General features: G+C 43.6%; 1 protein-coding gene across 1 annotated transcript in view; it reads right to left on the bottom strand.

Annotated features, from left to right (window-relative positions):
• Positions 1 to 22,675, bottom strand: part of WDR90 (WD repeat domain 90) — a 69,588-nt gene that overhangs the window by 44,487 nt on the left and 2,426 nt on the right. The window contains 14 exon segments of the mRNA XM_087728461.1: positions 527 to 645; positions 4,424 to 4,481; positions 5,664 to 5,809; positions 6,795 to 6,905; positions 7,597 to 7,665; positions 8,921 to 8,983; positions 11,170 to 11,397; positions 12,454 to 12,563; positions 16,075 to 16,142; positions 17,284 to 17,407; positions 17,936 to 18,106; positions 19,046 to 19,184; positions 20,934 to 21,110; positions 22,127 to 22,218. Coding sequence (XP_087584587.1) covers positions 527 to 645; positions 4,424 to 4,481; positions 5,664 to 5,809; positions 6,795 to 6,905; positions 7,597 to 7,665; positions 8,921 to 8,983; positions 11,170 to 11,397; positions 12,454 to 12,563; positions 16,075 to 16,142; positions 17,284 to 17,407; positions 17,936 to 18,106; positions 19,046 to 19,184; positions 20,934 to 21,110; positions 22,127 to 22,218 — 1,675 coding nt within the window.

Genomic DNA, 22,675 nt, shown 5'->3' with positions numbered 1-22,675 from the left:
AAAGAAAGAATGGGAGGGAGGAGAAGGAAGGAAAGAAAAGAAAGAATGGGAGGGGGGAAACGAAGGAAGGAAGGAAAAGAAAGAATGGGAAGGGGGAAGGAAGGAAAAGAAAGGAAGGAAGGAAGGAAGGAAGGAAGGAAGGAAGGAAGGAAGGAAAGAAAGAATGGGAGGAAGGAGAAGGAAGGAAGGAAGGAAGGAAGGAAGGAAGGAAGGAAGGAAGGAAAAGAAAGAATGGGAGGGAGGAAAAGGAAGGAAGGCAGGAAGGAAAGTTGATCTAACAAAGCTTTCCAGCTTGGATGTCAATCTGAATTCACATAAGCATAGTAGCTGTGATATGCAACTTTCCCTTCCTTCCCTCTAGAGTCACTCTGGTTTGCTGTTTGGCCTGGACAAGCATCTTGATGCTGATCAGCTTCCGATGAAAGACTCCTTCAACAGCTCCACCAGCTCTCATGCAACAGAGTGCATAAAGAAAAGCTCAAGAGAGTAAATGCCAGGCTGGTTTCTGTTGCTCGGAGTTCTTTACCTGGTATCGTCAAAAAAGGCAATCTTGAAGGCCCGAATGTCCACGTCTGTGTGAGCTTTGGCCAGCATGACCACCTCTCCTCCACGGGTCACCTGCACGGTGTTCCAAACCACCACCACCTGCCAAGGGAGCATGCAACAGCTAGAGTGATCTTTCCTTGACTGGACACGCCTGATCAAATATACCGCTAAAACCTTTCTAACAATTCCCAAATCCATTCTTCTTTAACCAAGCTCAGGATTGACGCTTTTAAGAAACATCTTAGCATGTTCTATAGGTGGCACATCCCACCCACAAGATTAACTAAAATTAATCAAAACTTATTGCCATGATGTTGGGAATGCAATGTTGCACTAGGAACCTTTTACCATAAGTGGTGGGAGTGCCTGAAAGCTAGGGCTTTTTGGCACCAAACTTGCTGTTTGCTCCATGTGGCAAATTGCTGGGAGGCAGGTTTTTTTTTTTTTTTTTGTGCTAATCAGGCTGTTTGCTGCAAGAAGGTAAGTCAACAACTATAAATGCCTATAGAATGTTCAAATTATTAGACTTATTTTTTAAAGACTGCTTTATTATTGTTCTAGACAGCTTAGCAAAATGGAGAAGCTTTTTAAAATAAATGCTTGATCTGAAGAGGCCCAATGCTATTATATCTTCTTTTAAATAGCAAAAAATAACTATACTTCCAGAAAGCCCCATCAATTTTAACAGCATCCGTACAAGTATAGTCTGAAATATAATACTACAAACAGTGTATATTGTCTGTTGCAAGGAGGCAAATTGCTGAGACACAGGGAGATATTTTCCCTTGTTTTCCTCCCCAAAATCTAGGTGTGTCTTATACTTCGAAAAATACGGTAGATGACACTAATCAGAAAAAAATACAGTATCCTGGAGCAACTATATCTATGAGTATCAAGATATCAGCGTATCTTATTTTACATATCATAACGGCAGCCAGAATTATGTATGCACAAAAATGGAAGAACAATTTTGCTCCATTAGAGGAAGAGGCGATAAGGAAAGTCCTAGAGTGTGCCGAGATGGATAGCCTCACAAATGAGATCAAAGATAAAGGAGAAACAGATTATTATAAGGTATGGAATGAGTGGTATAAATGGTTAGAGGACAGGTGCAAAGATTAAACGAAGAAGATACAGGAGTTAGAAATTAGTAATAAATATGTATAAATGGAAACGACATACAATGAATGACCAATTCAAGAAATGAATATATTGGTATGTATAAAAACACTGGAATTGCATGTATAGATAATGGCATATAAGAGTATAGGGGTGTGAATGCACATACAATGGATGTATACCGATATGGAAATGTTGTATAGAAGGAAACTGTTAAAATTATTTCTTTTTTGTTTTAAAAAAACCTGTGTAATTATTTTTTTTAAAAAGATATCAGCACTTGGACAGCTCCATCTCTATCCAGAGCAAATACAGAAAGGAAAGCAGCTCGAATAATTTTGAAAAATCCTACTGGAATCAAGGTTCTGCCTGGGAAGAGAGCTTCAGCCCTGAGAAATCTAACATTTTGATCTCTGGGAATAAGTAGATGGGATGAAGAATCATGACCAGGACTCCCTTCCTCCACTCCAGAACCAGTTAGGCATCTGCCTTGACTTTGGATGTCACCAACAGACAGTTGAATCAATTCACCAAGCAGTTAACTATGAGCAAGTCACGAATCAAATCACTAAAAGCACAAATCATGAAAAATTCTCAACAGCTTTGGCTGGGAGAAGGAATCTTTTTTGGCCCTCAACGTTGTTTCCCAAGTCTTCAACCACCACAAATCTTGTTTGGGAACTGGGAAAGGCTAGAGATACCTCTGCATCTTCTTGATCAATGATCTCTGGCGGGCCCGGGATAGAGGACATTCCTCTATCCTAGTGCTTCTTGACCTCTCAGTGGCCTTCGATACCATCGACCATGGTATCCTTCTGCGGCGGTTACGGGAGGTGGGAGGCACCGTCTTACGGTGGTTCTCCTTCTACCTCTCGGTCAGGTCGCAGTCGGTGTTGGTTGGAGGACAGAGATCGACCCCTAGGCCCCTCAAATATGGGGTGCCGAAGGGTTCGGTCCTGTCCCCCCTCCTATTTAATATCTACATGAAACCGCTGGGTGAAATCATATGCCGGCACGGGATCAAATATCATCAGTATGCAGACGATACTCAATTGTATCTGTCCGCCCCGTGCCAACTCAGCGAAGCAGTGGAAGTGATGTGCCAGTGCCTGGAGGCTGTCAGGGTCTGGATGGGGGTGAACAAGTTGGTACTCAATCCAGACAAGACCGAGTGGCTATTGATGTTGCCTCCCAAGGATAGTCCAGACATTCCACCTCTTAGCCTGGGGGGTGAAATTATACACCCCTCAGAGAGGGCCCGCAATTTGGGTGTCCTCCTGGACCCGCAGCTGATGTTAGAACACCATCTGTCAGCTGCGACCAGGGGGGCTTTTGCCCAGGTTCACCTGGTGCACCAGTTGCAGCCCTATCTGGACCGGGAGGCACTTCGAATGGTCACTCATGCCCTCGTCACCTCAAGACTGGATTACTGTAACGCGCTCTACATGGGGCTGCCTCTGAAGAGTGTTCGAAGACTGCAGTTGGTCCAGAATGCAGCCGCGCAGCGATACTGGGTGTACCTAGATACACCCATGTTACACCCATCCTCCACAAGCTGCACTGGCTCCCTATTGGTCTCCGAACACGCTTCAAGGTGCTAGTCGTTACTTTTAAAGCCCTACATGGTTTAGGACCTGGTTACCTGAGAGACCGCCTCCTGCCACATACCTCCCAAGGACCAACAAGATCTCACAGGTTGGGCCTCCTCCGGGTGCCGTCGACCGGACAATGCCGGCTGGCAGCCCCGTGGGGGAGGGCCTTCTCTGTAGCTGCGCCGGCCCTGTGGAACGATCTACCCATAGAGATCCGGACCCTTACCACTCTCACTAAGACCTGGCTGTTCTGGCAAGCCTGGGGCTGTTGAACAATGTCCAGCCCCACTTAGACTGAATGGATGTTGTGTAATTTTAACAATTGTATTTTTTACTTTTAAATTTTTAAATGCTTTTTATCTGTCTGTAAGCCGCCCAGAGTCCCAAGGGAGTGGGCGGCATACAAATTTTATTAAATTGAAATTGAAATTGAAATTGCAGATCCCAGGAGCTATTGATGTCCCATGGAGACCTCTGAGGTACCATTATAAAAGAAGCGAGTAAAGGGAGGAAATGTTGTGGCCTGCCAGCGGCCAGCGGAGCTGGTGGCAGATTCGGACAGTGAGGAAGTTGGGGAGGAACATGGGCCAGTCCTGGAGTCTGGAGAAGGCTCTGATGAGGGCTCTGTGTCGGAGGCAGAGAGGAGGTCTGACAGTTATCAGCTGCCTTCAGAGTTGGAGATCAGTGGGGCAGATGAACAGCTGGAGCCTGTTCCCAGTGTGTACATGCGCAGAGCTGCCAGGAGAAGGCAACAGTTAAGGAACAAGGGTCAACTTGGGAGTAAAGACACAGGTGGATGGTGAATGGCCCCTCCCAGAGTAAATAAAAGAGGAGCTAAAGGGGAGGGGAATTTGCAGGAGACAGTTAGTTCAATTCATTAGGGTGAAGATCTGTTCCTGACTTCTTGCCAAGTAACTGCTGTTACAGCATGGCGTTTGGAAGATATCAGCCTGGCAGCTCTCCAAACCTGATAAAGGCCTGTAGTTGTAAAATCTCATGAAAGACTGTTTGCCGGGACTTTGCTGGAGAGGAATTCCCTTTAACCTAAATAAAAGAGGTTTTATCGGGACCAGGAGTCTGCTTCATGCTCTTGGGAAGCCTAGGTCAGAACAGGAAAACCCTCAATACCTCCGTATGTTCTACAAACAAAATGCCAATTTACTTACCGTCTTCCCGCGTTTGTCCTTCCCGGTGCCACAAAGAACATTTCCGCTGTATGAAAAACTGGGAGGGGGGGTGGGGGGGAAATGGCAGGTAGAGTCCATCATTTTTAGTTAAGTAAAAATAAGCTACTGGTGGCTGTTATAGCTTAAGAATTGGAGAAGCCACTGCCTGTCAGGATAGATAACAGAGATGTAGACGGGCAGAGAATTTAATCTGTGGAAAGTTTCATGAACTGTTCCAAGGAAACTCAATGCAGATCATTAAATAAATTCTTTATCACCAAATCTAGAAGTCATTCATTCATTGATTCCATTTATGATTCAATGATTCATTCATTCATTGCTTGTTTCCTTGACTATGTATGCAGTCAGGCCTTCAAGATTTCAGTGGCTTGCAACAACCTACTAAAGCACAATAAAATGTCCTCCAATAAATAAAAGCAACAAAATACAATAAACAAGAAGAGCTAGTGATGTGATAGCTGATAACAGATAAGAAATCAGAAAGTCCAGTTGCCTTTAAAATAAAAGCACCTTTGGATGAATAAGAACCTCCATAGACAGCATTTTTTTTTTAAAAAAAAACTTTGTGTAAATAATGCCGAATGTTCATTCTCGAAGAGCCATATTTGGTTTTCAAATGCTTCCAAAGAGCCATCATACAGAGGCCACACTACTCTGTTTCCCTGAAAATAAGACTTCTCCGGATAATAAGCCCAATCGACGTTAGTAGTGCATGCGCTAAAATAAGCCCTCCCCTAAAATATTTAAACACATGTGCAGCTGGTCCCTGCAATTTCCGGGGGGGGGGGGGGCATGCCCCACCCACCCCTCATGCACCTGCCATCCACAAACCCTAGCTACCGCACCCCTTCTCTTAGTGGCAGCCGCAAAAAGAGCCTCAGGCCCAGTGACCCCAGGGCTGGCAAGAGTGTGCCAGAAACAGAGACAGAACTTCCAGCCCTCTCTGGATCAGCTGATCCACAGGCCAAGGTTAAGGGGCCTCCTGCACCTCAAAAATAATCAGACCTCCCCAAAAATAAGGCCAAGCACTTATTTCGGGGGTCAAAAGAAAATAAGACCCTGTCTTATTTTCGGGAAAATACGGTAATTATCTATTAGGAGGCTGTTCCATGATAGAAAAGCCACACTTGGTACCCTCAGCCCCCTCAACACATGGGAGACTATGAGCTCTTCCAGCTTGCATTCCCCCTGCCCTTTTTCCAGGGTGCCCGGCACTTACCTGAGACACGAGATGGAATGGATCCCAGTTTTAAACACGCAAAGGCACTTCCCGCTTGGGAAGTCCCAGAGACGCACCACACTCATTTCTCCCATCTGTGCGGATGCCAGCAAAGTGCTTTTGTTGTTGAATGCCAGGGCTGCCACCTACAGACACAAAAACCAGGCCACTGTCTGTGCAAAGCGTTTCCAGCAGCATGGGAAATAATGTGGTCCAGCAATGGAGCTGGCAGCAGAGTCGGACAGTGAGGAGGTTGGGGAGGAAGATGGGCCAGTCCTGGAGTCTGGGGAAGGCTCTGAGGAGGGCTCTGTGCCGGAGGCAGAGCGGGGGCCAGGGCCGTCTGATGGTTATCAGCTGCCTTCAGAGTCAGACATCAGTGAGAAGAACAGCTGGAGCTTGTTACCAGTATGAGCATGCGCAAAGTTGCCAGACGAAGGGAACAGCTAAAGAACAGGGGTCGACTTGGGAGTAAGGCCACAGGTGGACGATGAGTGGCCCCTCCCAGAGGAAACAAAAGATGGGTGAAAGGGGAGTGGAGTTTGCAGGAGACCATTAGTTCGCTTAATTGGTTTGTGACTCTCCAAGACTCCTTGCCAAGTTCTGCAGATATTGGCCTGGCAGCTCTCCAAGCCAGATAAGGTCTCTGACTGTAAATCCTCCCTTGAAAGTCTTTGCTGGATGTGAAGGAGCAGAATTCACAGGAAATTAAGAAAAGGGGGTTTTGTTGGGAGAAGGAGTTTGCTTCATGCTCTTGGGAAGCCTCGGTCAGAACAGGGAAGTTAGGTCACACTCTTGGGAGTTATTACCCGAATCAAAAGGATGCAGGGATACAGGGCAAGAACAAAAGAAGGGCAAGAATAAAAGATCATCAGCAATAAAAAATACTTGAAGAGGCTAATGCTGATTTGACAGCATTCCGAAAATCAAGACAAATGCGTGAAAATTGATAGAAAAATCGGGTAACTAAAATGAATTCCCAGTGCTGGCTGGAGAATTCTGGGAGTTGAAATCTTAAAGTTGCCTATTTTAAGAAACAGAAGCCTAGGCATTTTCCATATAAAACATCCTTTCAATGTCTATATTTGGAATGAGTTTCAGGTTAAAATGTAAGGGAAAGGGGGAAGGAAATACCTTGTTGGTGTGGCCAGCAAAAAACCTCTGTTTGCCAGAATCAATTGCTGTGGCTACAATCAGAGCGTGGCAAGGGTATACCACTACAGCACTGCCAGAAGCCCACAATGCCTGGGTTAAAAAAGAAGAAAACATCAGTACCTTCATAACAGAGGTGCCCCTTCTCAGGGCTTGGGGCTGCTGGGACACCCAAACGCCAGGCAGGTGCCCTCAATCTCTAACTTGTCATTTTGAATAGCATACGAAATGAGCAATACTGCATTATGGTAATTGTGTATGTTACCAGAATGAATCATACAAACTAGGTTTAATTGGAGGTCAAATGTTAAGCTTTACCCTGGCTTAATCTATTAGTTTTGCAAACATGGCTTCTTCTACTATGCTGTTCCAAGACCTAGAGGGATGATGCACCCCAGAATAAGGTCTCATTTTGCTTGGAAGCCTGCTTACCTATTATGTTGCATGCTTATCTTGTTTTTTTTGTCTAAGGCACACATGCTTTTTCTTCCCCCGCTGGAAAGAAATCATCATCTTTTAACAACCCCATAATCCCTTGTGGGGTGGAGTCTGGGAAACTGAATGGAGCTAACAGAGCATTTCCTGGCCGGATGCCCTTCCTGTCACCAATGCGGAGTTTTGTTCAGCAGATATATTCTCGTCGTGCCCAAAGAGAGAAATAGTTGTGTCTACCTAGGATCAAACTCACAGCCTCCTGATTGTGAGGCGAGAGCTCCACCCCTAGGCCACCACATCACTCCCCCTGCTGGAGAGACATATGCTGCTTAAATAAGGATATACTGACCCATTTGGTGCTGCAACCCCCAAACCCAATAATCTTCTTCAGCTTCAGAATTGGATCTGGTAGCAGCTTCTGAAAACCAATCCAGAGTTACATTGAGTCAGGAAGTATCAAACGTAAAAGACATCAAAACAAACGATAACTTTCTAGTATGGCTCTGCTTTTCTTCACTAAAGAAGGGATGAACAACCTCTGGGCAATATATAATACAGTCTTCCTGAACGTGGCAACTTTAAGATGCATGGACTTCAACTCCCAGAATTCCCTAGCCCAACCTTTGTCCATGGACTGGAGAGGGGCTGGTTTTGCATGCTGCCTGCATTCCACAGAGGGGGCTTTGCTTGTTTTTCCATCCCAGTGACTGGCATGACGTGGCCAGGTGCCAGTCCAGGGAACGCGGGTTGGAGACCCCTGCCCTAGCCACCATGTCTAAAAAAACTGATCTAAATGTGTCAACACTCTGATCTGCTTTTAAGCAGCTTCATCATTGGTCCAATTTTCCCTTATGGCTAGAACTAAAATATCATCAGTCACAGAAAGGAGCTGATGGTAGGAAGGAAAAAATGAAAGAGGTGGAGACTCAGAAGTAACCCCCTGTATTTTCATCCAATTTTTTTTTTTGCTTCATACATGGTTGCAAAATATGACATAACAACATATTGATTTAAAACCTGAAATATTCTTATTGGGGATTACCAGAAACCTATAGTAAAGAAAATGTATATGTGAATATCCATGTCATAACAGCAGCTAGAACTGTATGTGCACAAAACTGGAAAAGTGAAGAGATTCCTACAGAGAATGTGATGAGGAAAATATTAGAATGTGCAGAAATGAACAGATTAATGTTGGCTATTAAAGAGAAAGAACAAACTGATTATTATATTGTATGGGAAGCATTTTATCAATGGTTAGAGAGTAAATATAAGAACTAGTAATAAAAGGAGTTGTGTAAAATACAGAAAATATATCAATAGTTAATATAACTAATAGAATTAAATAAATATGAAGAGGATAGTTATAGTATTAGACACTTAAGGTATTGGTATTAAGCTAAGAAAGGATTGAATAATGAATATGATTGTAAATCTTAATTGTTTGCACAAATACTTGTACCCAGATGACACACTGTTTAATAGAAGATGGATTGTTTATATCAAAATAAAATAAAAAAATATTTTTCAAAAAGTAGCCCTCTGTAACCCTGTAACCCTGATGTTCATGTGGTGGACAATGGGCCCCGTTGCACCATATCAGTTGCGCTGGGATCCGGAACCCACCACTGCTTCAGCTGTACATTTTGCAAAAGAAAAAAATTGCTTCTCACCGTGCAGGGAACAGAACTCTTGGCAGAGATGGTCTTTGGTCCTGCTGTCTGCATATATAGGTTCTGGAGAAACAAAGGACACGTTAAAGGTTGAGGGCAAAGAGGGTGGCAGGGACAAAAAAAGAATGCTACAAGTTGGTTTGGGTAAAAAAAGTTCTTCGTTAAGCCATATTAAACTGAGAAGGGGCACATTCAAAGCACATGTCACAGCGATTTTAAAGTATTAAACAATTCGTATTGTAGTCTCCTGGCTAACCGTACCATCGTCTACGCTAAATGAATAATTGTGGCAATCAATATGCTTCTTTTATTATGACAAAAATTCTGTCTTAAAGTTGGTAACAGCAGGACGGGCAGGTTACCTGAGATTGGTTAATTATGAATATTATGTTACTTATAAATGGCTATCATTTTCTCCTCCTTTCTGAAATGTCCACTGGAAATGTGAGCGTATCAGTGGTGGGTTCCTACCAGTTCTACCACTACCAAACTGGGAGCCTGGGTTGCTGGAACCAGCAATGACCCAATTCTGCCATGCCCCTGAACTCATTTTCCGGGCAGCACGATAGGCACAGCCACCTTGTTTTTCAGTTCTGCGCATGCGCAGGACACTTTTTATGCACAGCGCGCCCACGAGCAAACCGGCCATAGTGCCTGCCAGAACCCACCCCTGGAGCGTATCCTTTTGTCCACAGGACAAATCCCTCCCAACTATATTATGGAGGGAATTCCAGTTAAAATAAACTAGTTGATAACCTGACGTTGCCCGAGTACTTGTTTATGCTAATCCTGTATTAGACAGGAAAAGGAATGAATTATATCTATAGTGTCAAGTCAAAGTAATGCTGCAACATACACAGGCACATAATCTTGAATCCAAAATGCACACTATCACTGTTAAAAGTACTGTGATTTGACGCTATAGATATAATTCAGTCCTTTTCATTTCAGCGGCCCAGCCATTCCAGAGTTATGCTGGACACAGAGAGACACAGACAAAATATACCCCAAGAAGAGTTAGAGGTGGGTTAAAATATTCATGACTGGGAGAGACATGGGAACAAGGTCAGCCAATGAATAGGCATAGCAACTAAGTCAGCCGATAGGAGCTTAAACAGATCTGAGTCTGTGCAGAGAATTGCAACAGAAACTTAAGCAGTCTGCTGCTCTGAGAAGTAAACTAGCAATCCGTCTGGCTTCTCTGATGAAATGGAGGCAACTGCTTGTATTTGCCTGTAACTCTCCTGCCTTGTGTTTACTTGGAAGAACCCACCTGTTGGTATTGTACATTTATTCATCTATACTTATGTATATAAAGAAGTTAATGAATCCTGCTGCATCAATTATCTGTGTGTGCTTCTGGATTGGAATTCATTGTGGGGGTATCTTACCCCACAGTATTTGTTTCCAGAATATTTGTTTACACAGTTATCAGTGTACCAAGTTTGGTTGAAATTGCTTGAGGCATTCCAGAGTTATGCTGGAACATACATACACACATACATCTATATATATATGTGTGTGTGTGTGTGTGTGTATTTATGTATGTATGTATGTATGTATACACACACACACACACAAATCCATATACATACATACATACATACATACATACATACATACATACATACATTCTATTTGTGCTGATAAATAAATAAAGGGAGACTAGTATAGATCTATTTCAAGCTATTTAGCTCTCATCAGCTAGCCATACCCTTACTGGGATTAGAACCTGTGCTGTATTTATTTATCAGCACAAATAGAACACAAATGTAACAAAGGCAACAGTAAAAATATTGTGTTTCTGTTTGGATGGTCTCTTGTGACGAGCCGATGGACAGAGAATGGAAGCAGTGGACTTCCTCCCATATTTGGGCATACCAGGGGTTGTAACTCTAATTATATATATACATACATACATACATACATACATACATACATACATATATATATATATATATATCAGCAGAAATACTACACACACACACACACATATATATATATATATATATGATAGAGAGAGAGAGACAGAGAGAGAGACAGAGAGAGAGAGAGAGATACTGCAGTGAGCCTTGATTATTTGCTTTGGATCCTGCATTTTGATTCCATATCACCCATGGCAAGAATTCCTCGTAGATTTTTCTCTCTGACCCCATTTTTCCAATCTAAATTGAAACCTATGGCTGCATTAAAGTGGAACATTTGTCCACAGGAATGCCTCGGAAGAATGGCTCGAAGTTGCGGCTTACCTGGTCAGAGTCGATGGTAACCGCACGGACCGCATCATCTCCATTTTTGTGGGCGTAAACATGAATGCTGCCATCATCCATCGAAGAGTGGGTGAAACGGGAATCTGCTCTGGCCTGTGACCTTTCTCTCAGGCTCGGGTCCACAATGCAGGTTGTCCACCCAGGCTCGGACCTTGAGGGGTGAATCTTGGGGATGTGCTTCGTAAGAAGGGGAGACTGGCGAGGCATCTTTCAAAAAAGAAAAAAGTTTTGGAAAGTGGAGGCTGAGCTCAAAGTATGCTGACCCTTTCTTCAGTGGGAAGCAATGGAGCTCTGGGTCATAGGGGGAAGATAGCAAGCTAAGGTTTGAGCCGCGGTGGTGCAGTAGTTAGAGTGGAGTACTGCAGGCTATTTCTGCTGACTGCCGGCTGCCTGCAATTTGGCAGCTGGAATCTCACCAGGCTCCAGGTTGACTCAGCCTTCCATCCTTTCGAGGTGGTCAAATGAGGACCCAGATTGTTGGGGAGCAATATGCTGACTCTGTAAAACTGCTTGAAGAGGGCTGTAAAGCATTGTGAAGCGGTATATAAGTCTAAGTGCTATTGCTATTCCTTCCTTCCTTCCTTCCTTCCTTCCTTCCTTCCTTCCTTCCTTCCTTCCTTCCTTCCTTCCATGGCGCGCAGTGGGTTAGAATGTAGTATTGTACGCTAACTCTGCCAGCAGTTCGAATCTCACCCGGCTCAAAGTTGACTCAGCCTTCCACCCTTGCGAGGTGGGTAAAATGAGGACCCAGAGATTGTTGGGGGCATATAGGCTGACTCTGTAAACTACTTAAGAGACGGCTGCAAAGCACTATGAAATAGCTTGTGCTATTTGAAGTGGCTGAGCTTATTCTGTGCAGGGTGTCCTCGGCTTACGACCACAATGAAGCCCAGAATTAATGTTGATAAGCAAATCAGTTAAGTGAATTTTGCCCCGTTTCCAAAATCTTGCCACAGTTGCTAAATGAATCACTGCAAGAATCACATGGTTGTTAAGTGAATCTGGCTTCCCCCTTCTGCTTGTCAGAAGATCACAAAGGGGGGGAAATCACGTGACCCCGGGACGCTGCAAACCATCATGAATACACACTAGTTGTCAAGCGTCCAATTTTTGACCATGTGTCCAACGTTCGTAAGTCTGAAAATGGCCAAAAGTCCCTTTTATTTTTAGTGCCATTGTAACCTCAGTCACTAAATGAGTGGTTGTACGTTGAGGACTACCTGCACAAATTTGGGGTGTCAAGAAAGATGAAAGCTTCCATACCTCTTTGGGACTGGTGATTTGCTGGATGAGAGAGACGCGGTCCCGAACTGGCTTGCTCAGAGACACCTCCTTGGGAACCAGGGTGATTGGATTGTCTTCGGAATGGGCAGCTGAAAAGACGGAAGGAGAGCAAGGAAGACCTTGAGACACGGAGCCCGCTGTGCCTGCTGGTGTGTGAGTTGCTCAGAGGCGCCTCAGCTATCTTGGGATGCCCTTTCTCAACTCTGTTTCGCCCGATTGGCTTTTGATTTCGGTTTCCGTAGGGCTTGTTAGCAGTCCAGAATTAATTGGATAAGATGGGAAGGGAGGGAGGATGCATGTACTGTATTTTTCAGACTATAAGACGCTCCGGAGAATAAGATGAACCATGATTTTGAAGAAGTAAATTTTTTTTTAAAAAAAGTTTTTGCACTCTGCAGGCCTCCCAAACCCTCTGCACGTCTCATATTTTGAAGAAAAAAAAAAGGGCTTTGGAAGGCTTGTAGAGCGCTCCTGGGGGCTGGGGAGGGGGCCAAAAACAAGCAAAAAACAGTTTACTGTTTACTGTTTATTAAATTTATAGGCCGCCCAATCCCGGAGGACTCCGGGCGGCTTACAGAAATAAAAATATAAAGAAGATTAAAAACAAATAAAACACAACAAATTTAAAAGAAACACAACATGCACCCAGTCTAAGCGGGGCTGGACCTCAATCCAGAGGTCAATAGCCCCAGGCCTGCCGGAAAAACCAGGTTTTGATAGCTTTACAGAAGGCCATGTGAGTGGGTAGGGTCCGGATCTCTGGGGGTAGCGTTCAGGAGTGAATGGGTTATCCTAAACAGGGTGGCTGGGCGAGATTCTGGGGACGCAATAAGAGCGGAAAAATGAACACATTTTGCTGCCCGTATCGCCACTAAATAAGTCCTAATAAAGTCTCTTAGTAGTGTTCGGTCGGATTTGGAGTTGCTAGCCCTCCAGCGTTGCTCTAGGCGTCTCTTTTGGCGCTTCATCTCCCGGAGTTCCTCGGTGAACCAAGGTGCCCTCCTGGATCAACTGCCGCGGAAAGGCCACAAAGGCGCAATCCGGTCTAGCGCCTCAGTTGCCACTGTATTCCAGGCGGCAACCAAGGACTCTGTCGGATTGTGGGCAAGAGAGTCAGGTATCTCCCCAAGCTCCTTCTGAAATCCCAGCGGGTCCATCAGGTGCCTGGGGCGGAACCACTTAATCGGTTCCACCTCCCTGCAGTGGGGAAGTAGCTTCTGAAAATCAAGCCTCAACAGGAAGTGATCTGACCAAGACAAGGGCGAGAACTCTATACCCCTTAACTCAAGATCACGTCTCCACTGCCCCGAGAGAAACACTAGGTCGAGCGTGTGTCCCGCTCTATGAGTCGGACCCTGAATTACCTGGATCAAGTCCATAGTTGTCATGGAAGCCATGAACTCCTGGGCCCCATCAGAGCATTCGCCTAGGGACGGCAGGTTGAAGTCCCCCAGTACTATCAGTCTGGGGAACTCAACCGCCAGCCCGGCTACTGACTCCAGGAGCGCTGGCAGGGTTGTTGTGACGCAGCTGGGGGTTGGTACGTCAAAAGCAAGCCCACTTGAACCCCTAGGTCCAACTTCAAGAGAAGGGACTCACACCCAACAGTCTCCGGAGCAGGGATCCTGCGAGGAACTAATGATCCTCGGATAATAATTGCCACTCCCCCACCCCTTCTCTGATGTTGTGGTTGGTGGAGCACCTGGAACCCTTCCAGGCACATTTCTGAGAGGGGGACTCCTCCCTCATGGCCCAGCCAGGTTTCAGTAATACATGCCAGGTCTGCCCCCTCGTCAAGTATCAAGTCCCGGACGAGGGGAGCTTTAGGAATCACAGACCTGGCATTTAGCAACAACAACCTGAGGGCAGGGTCCTGGCTTCTCTTGCCACCAGGTTCTTGAGTTGAGCTTACAGGGCCGGAACAAGGGATCGCTGTGACGTAGCGAGCCCTCCTTCCCCAGTAATGGCTAGCCCTGTAGCTTCCGTCATACCTGCCCCTCCCCATCATGACCATTTCACAAAAATGGGCCATTTTTTGCATACACACAAAAAAGGCATGCAGAACTTTGGGAGGGTTGTCCTGGGGTTTGGGGGGGAATGAACAAAAATGAGACTTTTTTGCAAAATAAAATGGGGGGGGGGGTCATGCAGAGGCTTTGGGAGGCATGAAGAGTGCTCCTGGGGGCAGGAGAGGGCAAAAACAAGCAAAAATGCCCCGTTTTTTGTTCATTTTTGCCCTCTCCAGCCCCCAGGAGCACTCTGGAAGCCTCCTAAAGGCCCTGCGTGTCCATTTTTGTGAAGAGGGTGGGGTTTCTGGAGGCCAAAAATGCTGTATTCAGTGTATAAGATGCAGCCTGATTTTCACCCTCTTTTTTGGGGGTGGGGGATGGTGCGTCTTATACTCCGAAAAATAAGGTATATGTTTTGAATCAATAAAGGTACCATTAGGATTATGGCTCATTTTCAATTTCCTTCTTTTAGAACGGCTTTCAGTCTGTGATATAAAACACTAGGCCAGTGTTTCTCAACCCTGTGTTAGGCCTGGAAGCCATCTTGGGCATTCGATCTTCAGGCCTGCCACATTTAGTGCTGTGGGAAACTGGGAGGGGGGATTATATGGAGTATGGGAGATATATAGTCATAATAACATTCCTCCGAGAGGACATGTCTCCGAGAGTCAAGGACATTTTGCCCTGCACCTGGAGGGGCGTGACTGGGAGGCACCTCCAGTTGGGATGGTGCTTTGATTGGGCCATGTGATGGACATGTGGGTGCTCGGCGGCTTGGACTTTTGTTTGGGTGGGGAAAACCTGGAAACTTTCACATTCGGGTTTTCCCAGATGTGCCAATAGGACAACTCTAACAAAATGGAACTTTGAGGAACTACAATCCCCGGAGTCTTCTTTCATTGGGGTCTTACTTGGAACCCTGACACCTAGACAATTATGAGATGAGTGGACTTCAACTTCCAGAATTAGCTAGCTGGGGAACTCTGGGAGTTGAAGTCCACCATCTTAAAGTTATCAAGGTTGGGAATCATTGCACTAGGATTTCAGAGACATTTAGACTAGACTAGAATAACAGAGTTGGAAGGGACCTTGGAGGTCTTCTAGTCCAACCCTCTACCTAGGCAGGAAACCCTACACCACTTCAGACAAATGGTTATCTAATCTTTTTAAAACATTTGTTGGGAATTGAGCCATGGTGGTTCAGTGTTTGACGTACTGTATTTCAAGCTAACTCTGCTGACTGTCAGGAGTTCGATCCTGACCGGCTCAAGGTTGACTCAGCCTTCCATCCTTCCGAGGTCGGTAAAATGAGGACTCATGATTGTTGGGGGCAAGAGGCTGACTCTGTAAACCGCTTAGAGAGGGCTGTAAAAGCACAGTGAAGTCTAAGTGCCTTTGCTATTGCTATTTTGACAGTGACAAGATAAGTACAAGTAGACATGAAATGATTCATCAGCCTAATAAATCAATCCCTGCATAAATGGAGTTATACCTCAATATATTCTTGGTTTATTCTGTAAGAGGGGAGGTAGTTCAGAAAGCTGCCTGTGCATTGTTTCTGTTTTTCAGTCTCCTAAATTCACTCACTCACCAGCATAGGAATTCAAAGTGCTTTTCTGAATAGAGTCATATGGCATTTTGGATCCATCAGAAGGGAACCTGAAGAAAAAGATTAAGAGAAAGGCTACTGCATAACAAATTGGTTTTTTTTCTTTTGTCCAGCGTTTCAGCCACTATCAGTCAGCAAGACAAAGTCTAGCGTGGTAAGGATGGGGGTCAATTGAACCTGACCAAACAAACTTGATTTTGCAATCTGCAATAAACCTTTGGGCTCAGACAATGATACGGTACATGGGTTTCGAGGGCTCTTTTGAATAGAATAGAATAGAATAGAATAGAATAGAATAGAATTGGAGGGCACCTTGGAGGTCTTCTAGTCCAACCCCCTGCTTAGGCAGGAAACCCTACACCACTTCAGACAAATGATTATCAAACATCTCTTTAAAACTTCCAATGTTGGACATTCACAACTTTGGGGGCAAGTTGCTCCACTGATTAATTGTTCTCACTGTCGGGCAATTTCTCCTTAATTCTAAGTTGCTTCTCTTCTTGATTAGTTTCCACCCATTGCTTCTTGTCCTGGCCTCAGGTGCTTTGAAGAATTGCTTGCCTCCCTCTTCTTTAGGCAGCCCCTGAGATATTGGAAGACTGCTATCCTGTCTCCCCTGGTCCTTCTTTTCATTAAACTAGACATCCCCAATTTCCAGCAACTGTGCTTCATATGTTTTAGCCTCCAGGCCCCTAATCATCTTTGTTGCTCTTCTCTGCACTTTTTCTACAGTCTCAACATCTTTTTATATCATGGTGACCAAAACTGAATGCAGTATTCCAAGTGTGGCCTTACCAAGGCCTTATAAAGTGGTCTTAACACTTCACATGGTCTTAATTCTTTCCCTCTGTTGATGCAGCCTAGAATTGTGTTGGCTTTTTTGGCAGCTGCTGCACACAGCTAGCTCATATTTAAATGGTTGTTCACCAGGACTCCAAGATCCCTCTCACAGTTACTGCTATTGAGCAAGGTACCACATATACTGTACCTGTGCAGGAGCAGGAGTTTTCATTAGGAACACCTCTGTTGTGGAATTTCTACTCTGACAAATCCCCTACCCCCTCCAAATTACAATATCCCTCATGCATCTCTCTTTCAGATTGGGCAATATTACGCAAAGCAGAAAGTCCCCCTAAAATACTAAGGCAGAGAAATTAGAGGCCTAAGAAAAAGAAATTTAGGCAAACCTACCGAATGAAATCATAGAGATCGTGCCATAGTTCTCCTTTGGGCACAGGAAATGCCATTTCCCGAGGCATGGGAGAGAAACCATGCAATGCCATCTTGGAATGGTGAGCCTCAGAAGAGATCAAGGCTAGAAGGAGAAAGAAAAAAAAGAAGGATGAGACAGGTGTGATTGTTCTTCATTGAAATTATGTCCAAATATTGAAAAGCCTGTTTTGATATCATGATGCCAGGAGATTGGGCCATGGGATGGACTTGTGGGTGTGGGGGCAAGATCTTGAACTTTCAGTTAGGTGGGGAAAACCAGGAAGCTTTCAGATTCGGGTTTTCCCAGATGTGCCAACATGGCTCTCTTAATAAATTGGATCTTTGAGCAATACTTTGCCTTGGGCTCTGATTTATTTTTGGATGCTATTTGGAACCCTATGAAGATTAGTAGAACTGAAATCAGACTATATTTAGACAAATAGACAAATGAGGACAAGGGATATGTTTGTAAGATCAAAGTAGCAGTGTACGAAAAGAATGAATTGTATTTGTGGTTGTATCAAAATATGTATCGAAATGACAAAACCGGGAAGAGCGCTGTGTCCAATGCTTTTAATGTGTATTTAATAAAAACTTATCTTAAAAGAGAGAGAGAGAGAGAGACTCTCACCTGGGTCAAAGAGCAAATCGCTGGTGAAGAGGTTTTTCACCAACAGGTTGGAGCACAGCTTGATGCTTTTCAGGTGACTGTAGGTTCTGTTCAGGTAGAGGCCAAGGATGTGGCGCAGATCCAGGATCAAGCAAGTCCATCGCACATTGCTGGGGGCGAGGCCCACCAGATCTGAAGGGACAATCAATGCCAGTTCTGAATTTCTACAGATATTTGACACGCTCACAAAAATTTGAAACTTGGAATACCTGAGCTCTGATGTCCAAACATGTTTTTAGACAAGGAAGTAAAAGTATGGCTACTGCTACTCTCCACTGGGTTAAATGGTTGCCCTGCCAAGTGGCTGGGTCTGGGTGGCCATAGTTCTGTACCAACTGAAATTTCCAGGTAGTCTTCAAAGACAATAGAAAATAGAGCATATTGGCATGGTCAAATGGACAGTGCCAAGGGCGTTGATAATTGTTGCCAAATCCTGCTTGCATACTAGTCAAATCAGGACAAAGATTTCCGTAGCTATGATTCCATGGTAAAGAAGAAGTGTGAATCCAATAATGCCCTCAATGCCCAGACCTACTTCTTCAAAAGGAGTGTGACAGAATCTTGCACCATTATAGGAATTAAAAAAAAGAATCAAATATGGACATGAAGACCAGAAATTCCTAATTTAATTCTCACCTCAAATAGAAACCACCAAGTAACCTTAGAAAAGGCATCCACATTTAGCTTCTGTTCCTGAAAATATCTTTTCCTAATCTGGCTGCACTTAAGATAGGATGTACTGGCATATCCATCCTTCCCAACCCTACAAATTCTACAATTTTAAAATATTCAGAGTACAAGAATGATTGTCAACTTGATGAGCAGGACGACTCAAAGGCATTATTTTAATTGCCAAAATACAGCATTAATGGATCATTGGCTAATCTATCTTCCTCAGAGTTGAATTGTCTTGTTAGAAAAATTCACAAGTCTCTCAAAACAATCAACTCACTTCTCAGGAACGTTGGATCCAAGTTTCTAATGCCCTGTGGATAAAATCAAAGGCTTGCTGGATGCTGAGTGGAAAAAAAATATCCCAGAAATCTTGATTAGACTTTCTTTGCATTTTACCTCGTTTAGAAGTCTTGGCTGTAGTTTCGTAGACTGACCCACAGGCTGCCCCACAAATATATGGGAACTGCAACCATGTGGCTGTGGACTTGAATTCTTTAAAGAGGTTAGAAAATGAAATACGGACAACTTGGCTGTCCTAAACATGAAGGGGAAAAAAGAAAGAAAGCCAGTTTATAGACAGGATTATCATTCGGGGAGCAACAAATATTTTGGAGCTGATAAACAGCTCACAAAAGATAACCAAAGCTGAATATTGTTACTTATATAGATTGTGTGATTTTAGCCAGGAAATGAATCCACTCCTACGCTGCTTTTCATTTTGAGGAGTTTTCCACTTGCATAACTTATTCTGTTTCTGCCAGACCTATGTACTGTACATGTCTCTGTATCTAAAGCTAAACCCAATACAGGGCCAGGATCCCAAGCAAATCACTTTGTAGTTTCATGGAGAATGTAGAATAATAAGAAAGAGCCGAAGTGGCACAGTGGTTAGAGTGCAGTACTGCAGGCCACTTCAGCTGACTGCTATCTGCAGTTCGGAGGCTCAAATCTCACCGGCTCAAGGTTGACTCAGCCTTCCATCCTTCAGAGGTGGGTGAAATGAGGACCCAGACTGTGGGGGCAATATGCTGACTCCGTAAACCGCTTAGAGAGGGCTGAAAGTCCTATGAAGCGGTATATAAGTCAAACTGCTATTGCTATTGCTATAATCTTTCCCTTGCTACTTCAGACCACTTCTTAAGTGCACAAGCACAGAGATTAAAATACAATCTACAAACGAGTCAGGAAAAATAAGGAGTCTGGTTGCATTTCCTCAGATTAACCGATGTTACTAAAATAAATAAATAAAATTTTAAAATATTTCATTACTTTTTACAAATAAATAAATCTATCGTTGTTGTTTTAATTTTGGGTTGAGAGCTGCCCAGAGTTTGTTAATAAGACTGGCAGCTGTATAAAAGTTTTAAATTAATAAAATCTATTAGTCTAATCTAAGAAGGTGTTACCAAATTCTTCCTGATTTTGAGCTAGCGTAGATGAACCCAGCACTTCTATTACATCTTAGACAGAGTAATTCAAAAGTAACACTCAAGAAAAGTAACAGCTGCAGTGTTTAGGAAAACAAATCTGCCACTAGGTATAAAACACCAAACAAACAAATTGTATCAGAATTCCTAAAAGTCAAGAACTAATCAACAAAAAAAGTTATAAATATCCAGGCTTCTTAGCCATGTTCATTCTTCTCTCACTCCAGGTCTATTGGCCTATGGGAAGCAGGGTGGACTTGATTTAAATCAAATCAATTTAAATCACGATTGAAATCATGATTGAAATCACTAGTAAAAAGGCTTGATTTAAATCAACTCAATTTAAATCATAATTTTTAAAGAGCAGCTGTCATCTCTGTCCCGCAGCGGCACCTCCTCTGACCCACTGTTGACTCACTGACAGTCCCAATATTGCAGAATATACAGCCTCTTGCTACCTAACTAAGCTCCATTTCATGCTGAATAAACTAAATTATTGATGTATCTTAAATAGAACTGTCTTTAGATAGATTTTTATTCCAAAAGCATTTTATTAAAATAAATTTGATAAAAATAAAAACAAATCTGATTTTTTTTTAGAAAAAAAATCATTGACTTTTATCCACCCGGGTGGGAAGGATCCTAAAAATATTATTTGTCTTTTAAAAAAATTGTGTTTTTGTTTCAAGTTTGCAAGCATCTTTGGAAGGACAGCTTCCCTGCAAGGTAGGGAAGAACAATGGTAATGAATAGTGAATAAATGTTGTATTATGCACGTATCACTGCCATGCTTTCAAGAGCATTTTAATTTAGGTTATTATTGTGACATGGAACCAGGAATAAACTCACACACTCACCTCAGTGGCAACATCCAGATGCACCACAAAATATTTCCCTGGTGCAGGTTTGAAGAGGATGTAGATATAGCAACCAGTGAGACCCAAGGACTGTGTGCTAGTTTTGGGAAGCTGGAGGTAGTTGCTGGCTGGAACAGCACCACTAATGCGATATACTGTCCCTTTCAAAGTCTTGTCCTGAATGAAGAGAACAAGCAGACTTTCAAATTTGGTTTCACATAGGAAAGCAAGTTTTGAGTAGTGGTCAAAGAATCAGAAACTGGGAGACGGTGAGTTTTAGTCCTATCGCTTCGAATCCCGAGCGCCGCATAACAGAGTGAGCTCCCGTTACTTGTCCCTGCTTCTGCCAACCTAGCAGTTCGAAAGCACATAAAAAATGCAAGTAGAATCTATACCGTGTACGGGCTCTGGAAAGTCGGGGGGGGGAGGTGGGGTGTTGGGGGGGAGGGTGGGGGGAGGGAGGGATATATACTAGGTTAGATACGATGTGTTAGATTTCAATGTAATGCGACTTCACATGTATACTGTTTTTCTTTAATTTCTCTGTAAAAATAGGATAAGTTAAGTACATTGACATATAGTGGAAATACACCAAGGGGAGGAGGAGTGGGATAGAAGAAAGATGGGTAGAGAGGGCGGGAGAGAGGATGGGAGGGAGGGTGAGAAGGAAGGGAGGGAGTGGATCGGGAGAGAGGAGTGGTAGAGCGGGAGGGGAAGTAGGGTAGAGGGGGATGATGGAGGGAAGATAGAAAGTTGGAGGGGCGTGGAAGAAAGAGGTGTACGGAGAGTGGAAGAGGTATATTGGGTTTCTATTTTGGGGGGTATTGTTGACAAGAGGAATTGCTGCGATTATTGTTTAATGTTGTATGGCTCCGGCTATGCACAGTATATATGTGAGTGTATGAAAATGAAAAAATAGAAAATAAAAACCTTTTTACAGGAAAAATGCAAGTAGAAAAATAGGAACCACCTTTGGTGGGAAGGAAACAGCGTTCCGTGCGCTTTCGGTGTTGAGCCATGCTGGCCTTATGATCACAGAGACGTCTTCGGACAGCACTAGCTCTTTGGCTTTCAAACAGAGATAAGCACCGCCCTCTAGAGTCGGGAGTAAGCGAACTGCAGAATCCCACAGGAAACTGAGCGGATGCCATTTATATTAAAGCTGAGATAAATGTCAGAGGATTTGGCCTTACCATAAAGGTTGTCACATCCCCATCCTTGGTAGATCTTTTCCATTCTTCTACTTTAAAATGTTTGAAGATGTTCAAGTAAGGATGCTGCCACACTGAGGGGGGGGGGGAGAGATAGAGGAGGATTGGAAAAAAAGAGCAGTGAGCCTCCAATTAGTATTCCCAATGCTAAAGTTACTCATTCATTCTAAGTAGGCTTCCAGTCTAGAGATTTTAAAAATATGACTGGAAGAAACTTGAAGGCAAATTGCAATACTTAAGCAGAACTCAAAACAGTGGACAAAACACAATATAAAAAGCATATAAAAGCATACATACACACAGATACTATATCTACCTCTATCTAACTCTATTTCTATCTATCTATCTGTCTGTCTGTCTCATTTTTCTATCATCTCTATATATATCAATCATATCTATCTATCTATCTATCTATCTATCTATCTATCTATCTATCTATCTATCTATCTATCTATCTATCTATCTACCTACCTACCTACCTACCTACCTACCTACCTACCTATCTATCTATCTATCTATCTATCTATCAGC

This window comes from Thamnophis sirtalis, unplaced genomic scaffold, assembly GCF_051295495.1.
Source record: "Thamnophis sirtalis isolate CommonGarterSnake01/CBP01778 unplaced genomic scaffold, rThaSir2_p1.2 scaffold_14, whole genome shotgun sequence".
NCBI classification, from domain to species: Eukaryota; Metazoa; Chordata; class Lepidosauria; order Squamata; family Natricidae; genus Thamnophis; species Thamnophis sirtalis.
This window is presented reverse-complemented; position numbering and strand designations above follow the sequence as displayed.